The sequence below is a fragment of the Oryzias melastigma genome, linkage group LG9 (genome assembly GCF_002922805.2).
Source record: "Oryzias melastigma strain HK-1 linkage group LG9, ASM292280v2, whole genome shotgun sequence".
In the NCBI taxonomy this organism is placed as follows: Eukaryota; Metazoa; Chordata; class Actinopteri; order Beloniformes; family Adrianichthyidae; genus Oryzias; species Oryzias melastigma.
In genome coordinates, this window is record NC_050520.1 from 8,696,842 (window position 1) to 8,701,988 (window position 5,147).

The following is a 5,147-nucleotide window of genomic DNA, read 5'->3' on the forward strand; positions in this document are numbered from 1 at the left end:
TCAGCTTGGTTCTGGTATTTTTCACTGAACAGCCAGAACTCACTTTATCTGGTACCCACAACAAAATCAATATAGTTCTCACCTGTCAGGTAGGAACTGGACTACATCCTGGCTTCACTGCATGCACGTTTAGTGATACAGATGGAGAACAAGCAATATGACATTTGAGCCAAAGCTTGTCTGCAGGGAAAGGCTCTGGCAGAGCATCGACAGACTCTATGCCAAAACACAGGTGGGATGTCTGCAGACTCAGGCTCTGGTGAGCTTTAGAAATGGCTGCAGTGGAGGGCTGGCAAGCTATTGAGACACAGACAGACGGAGGAATAAAGAGCAATGCAGCAAAGACGATAAGCAGGTCCTTGTCAAAAGTCTGGCCCAAAATGAAAATGAAATCTTCTGCTGATTCAGCAAAGCTCCACCACACTGGAAAATGTGAAAAACAAAGACCTGAACACAGAAGTAGATCTGTCACTCAGCTGGCCTCAGGCTGTACTGACTTTCTTCTTCACTTTGTTTTACTATATAAAGACAACAAATTTGACAGAGCAGAGGTAAGTCAAGCGTGACATGACATTTAAAGTCCTGCTCTGATCGTCTTTTGATCTATTGTAAAAGGATTCTCAGTGGTTTTTTAGTTGTGATTTCGCCATTTTTAGGCAAAATAAAATAAGACAAAAAAAAAAAAACTGTCATTTTCTAGGTCGTAGTTTCTGCAGAACAGCAGTTCATTAGAAATTCACCTCAGAGTTGTGAGCAGGACTGAAGCGAAGTAAGCCCGCCCTCACTTCCCATTATCCATTTTTTGAACACTGTGGCCAAATCCGAATGTTTACCCTACCCTTATGGCTTCTCCCTATCTCTAAATTCAGCCCTTCAAATGGATAGTTATGTAAAAAGTGGTCTGCCAGTGTTCGGAAAAAAACACAACAACTTCTGTTTTATCATTTTAAAAAGTCATGCCAAAACAAAAAAAGTAATTATTTACATTTAAACGTAAACTTCTATGCTTCAGAGCACACCCAAGTCAAGAAATGTTTTTCTTCTTTGCGGTACAGTGCAATCTGGATCACCCTTGCGGCAGAGGGATTCGCAGTCACAGCCACTTAAAAAAAACAATTTCGGGTACCACTACTGATCCACATACCCCTACAATTGGAGGGGTAGGGCTAAGGGAAAAGTTGTAGAGGAAGAATTTGAATTCTGCCTTTTTCCCTCTAGCCTATTGCCCCTCACACCCCAACCTAACATTAGTAGTACAACAAAAATGATGAGCAATATTGGAGCTTTTTTTTAAAAAAAATCATGAAATACAGGTTTAAAAAAATGAATGGATTGATGGAATATTGGAACTTTCTGGTCCGACAGTTTTGAGCCAGATTCCAGTTAGGATGAAGAAAACAAAGACTATATGGATCTAGTCCAGGAGTTTTCAACCTTTAAGGCTAAAAGAGCCATTTGGTCCAGGTTCTTATGGACCAAAACTCAGCGAGAGCCTCAAAGCGTAACCTCAAAGTCAGAAAAATACTTGTTATTTATGTTTTCATGGCCATTAAGATAGGATAAGACAGTCCTTTATTCGTCCTACGGTGGGGAAATCCCAGTATTAGAGCAGCATTACAGGCCAGGCAATTAAAAAAAAAATGTTACAATTTATATATTTAGAAAGAAGACAAGTTATAGTGCGGAGACAAAAGAAAAATAAAGAGGAAGAAGAAATTGCACCGTGGGTATAACTAATAAAACACAAGTTAAGCCATTCATTTACAAAATATGGCTTTGAAATGTTCTCTACAATTGAGTTTTTCTATATAACAAATTAAACTTCTTTCACTTTTTACAATAGCATATCCAAGTTCCTTTCAATAAAAACATGTGCTCAATCAAATCCTCCAGCTGCAGCAGATTTACTTTAATTAAAAATGCACGAAACAGGAGATTTTCTATTATTATGACTTTTGTGTGCCTTCATCGTTGTTCTTCTTCTACAGGTGAACAAAAACATTGGTGTAGAATCCAAATTATTTTAAATCTATACATGTAAATGCAATAAGATAATGTCACTGATTATAAACAACTCTGATAGTGGATTGAATCTTTTACCATCATTTTAATCTGTCAGGCCAATCTGACATGCCAAAAATCTAAACATAAATTAATTAATTTGTTAAATTTGAAGTTTTCTTCAAAGCCAAAGAGCCACAATGGAGTGCAGACCCCTGATTTAGTTGTTTACAAGGGGATGCATCGGAATGGAGTGGAGCAGAGAGATTCACATCCATTTGAATAAAGACACACTCAGAAATGCAACTTTAATCTTAACTTTCTTTATATGTCCTCCATCATGAGAAAAATGGCACAATAACATGTTTTTAAAAATTGATTTTCATTGAAGTGGGTCTTTAAATTGGTCTCTATTTTATTTTTAGTACTAGTAATAGTAATGAAGGGGACAAGTTTCTTTAGTAATATGAAAAAAAATATATTTTATTTTAATTTTGAACAATAAAACAATATTGTTAACAATGTTCAAGGCCTAATGAAAATAATCCTACATACAATAAATATATATTTTTTATTTAATGCAATTATTTAATGATTTAGTGTCATAAAAATAATGTGGTTTAGTTTATAACCCTGGCCCGGACTGGTTAACCTTGAGACACCTCAAACCGCATCGTGTAGAAATGCAACATCGCCCTCTTTTGTTTCGGACAACAAATGACATGTCTGCCTGTGTCAGCGACAAGCAGGCGATACAGACGGTCGTAGGGTTTGCCTGTAGTATCAGCCAGCCACCAACAACCAGCCGCCTGAATGTAGATCCGCATGGGCTTTTACTTCTTCATCTTTTTAAATAACCCGGCGGAAAATTAAAATAAGGATCCAAGGATGGTGTTAGTGCATGTCGGATACCTGGTTCTCCCCGTATTCGGCTCAGTAAGAAACAGAGGTACAGTATTTACAGTTTAATATCGATCAGAGACATTTGCCCTGTTTATCTTAATATTCACTGCAGCTGTCGGCTAGCTAGCACGAGCTCCACTTGTTAGCTCCTGTTAGCTAGCTTAAAATTTACGTTCATTTTTTTCCCGCTAAATTGCTCGAATTGCGCTTCAAATTGAAAGTAAAAATGTCGAATGCGAACGAAATTGGCTAATTATGCAGTACAGTTGATTGTTATTGGGTACGTTTAAAGATTGTACCGCTGCTACACTGAGCTATGTGGCTCGTTGTCCTAGGCTATATCCTGGAACGGAAACATCTCTCACAAAGGCTTTCACATGCCCAGACCGTGAGGTCCTAAAATTGGGGAGATATCTCGCAAAAATACACACCAATTCGTGTTAATTTATACTGCAATAAGTTCGTTTTTCTGACATGATTAGTTTAAAGTCCCTTTGTATTATTTGGAGTGTTAGTTTCGTGCGGTGTATTTGCTCTGATACTAGACCGCGAAATAGACGTAGCCTTCTCAGCCAGTCAGTTTATCTGTGGCTGGATGATGTCATTTGAAGATCATCCGCTGCTGCCAGCGCTCGCAGATTTCTACACCGCGATTTGACAAATCTGTGTGACACTTTGTTGGCCGATAAATGACCAGATTGATCGGAAAACGTAGCAATCCGACGCGTCAAATCTGTTGATTTTTTGCAAATTGGCGACCCAGCAGTTGCTTGAAGCTGCAGAATTACCCAAATATCCGGTGACAGTACACCTTGATATAGCTCCAGTGTATCATTAATTTCACAACAGTGGCATCAGTGATTTCATTGTGCTTTTATTTCTGTTCTTATTTCCCTGTTTCATAGTATGGAGGCTGGCTCTACATTCTGCATTTATCAGATCTTTGTCGTCCCCCCATTGTGTAGCTAATGATCATCTGCTGCTGTGTGGTGTGGCGTGGCCTCTGCCTGTTCTCTGCATTTAGCTGTATTGTGAATCCCTTCTTCATTTCCTCTTTCCATCAGAAGACGACATTGGTATTAAAAAGCACCCCCTCCCAAGATGTATTCAGCCATAATATTTCATGTTAAGCAGACTAAACTATAGCTAACAACTAGAACACAGCACTTTTTGTTGTCTTTTTTTTCTGTCAAATTGCTGTAGCACTAAGTAAACATTTTAGCTCCTTTCTAGGTATCAGTTGAATGTCATTGTGTACCTCCCATCCAGTCTTGATAGACAACATGCTGTAAATTCCTGTAAAGTGGATACATTTTGCATGATCTCAAAGAAACCTGCACTGCATTGAACACCAGAATTCGGCTCATCTTCCTTATTTTCACACAAGGTGCAATGTACATCTCCAAAAGTGACCTCTGATTGGGGGGAGAATTAAAAGCATGCAAATTGAACCCCTTGCATGCCATTTTATTGCAAAACTTTTTCATAAAATGCTGTCATGCAAATTGCTTGAAGTAGCCCTAAGGTACACTGCACCTGCTCACAGCAACCTGCCATATCTGTCTCCCATTTTTGTGTAATCCTTTTGTTCCTGTTGCAAATTTCAAGCTTGGAATCACACTGAATTGTCAGGGCTTTTTGCCCTGTATGTGGAAATTCAAAATTATACATTAGAAAACAAAACTATTCACTGGTTGTTCATTAACTCTCAGTTTACTTCACTAACATACAGCCAAAATGCTATCCATTTCACAGGGATGCTTATTTTCCTGCACTGCTAAAGAGATCCTCTATTAGAAATAACGTCTTTATTGTTTGGTTGTGGTCTCTCTTTACCTTTTGTTCTGGTAATAGTACTTTCAATGCATGGTCACATTTATGATTCATAATTTTTGTTTATGTTTTTTCTACATTGAATAGTGAAAATCCAATGTAATCTTTCTGTAGTAAAGATGTACCCTTGCTGTACTGAAATCATGTGCTGTAGCCAACACGTCTGCTCATTGGATGCTGCTTTTGTTCTTTTTAACCCTATATGGAGCATGGTGGGCCTTGCCTTCAGTCTATGTTGTTTATTTTTGTTGCATGGATTTATACTATTATTACAAACAAAGAAAAAAAAGAACACACAAATTCCACATATACTAATAATTTTTTCAATAAAGAATCTAGTGTTTTTCCTAACCTTCAGTGTGCTTCTTGCTGATTTCCATTTATTGTCCTCCCTCTCCCTTGTCCCTCCC

At 38.0% G+C, this 5,147-nt stretch overlaps 1 protein-coding gene across 2 annotated transcripts in view; it reads left to right on the plus strand.

Annotated features, from left to right (window-relative positions):
• The first annotated feature begins 2,654 nt into the window (after positions 1 to 2,654).
• rnf165b (ring finger protein 165b) overlaps positions 2,655 to 5,147 on the plus strand; it is a 14,861-nt gene continuing 12,368 nt past the window's right edge. Inside the window, exon 1 of one of the 2 annotated variants that reach the window (XM_024275347.2) lies at positions 2,655 to 2,950. In XM_024275347.2, coding sequence (XP_024131115.1) covers positions 2,890 to 2,950 — 61 coding nt within the window. In that variant the 5' untranslated portion in view covers positions 2,655 to 2,889. The remainder of the gene's footprint in view (positions 2,951 to 5,147) is intronic. The other variant, XM_024275346.2, reaches the window with a different exon arrangement.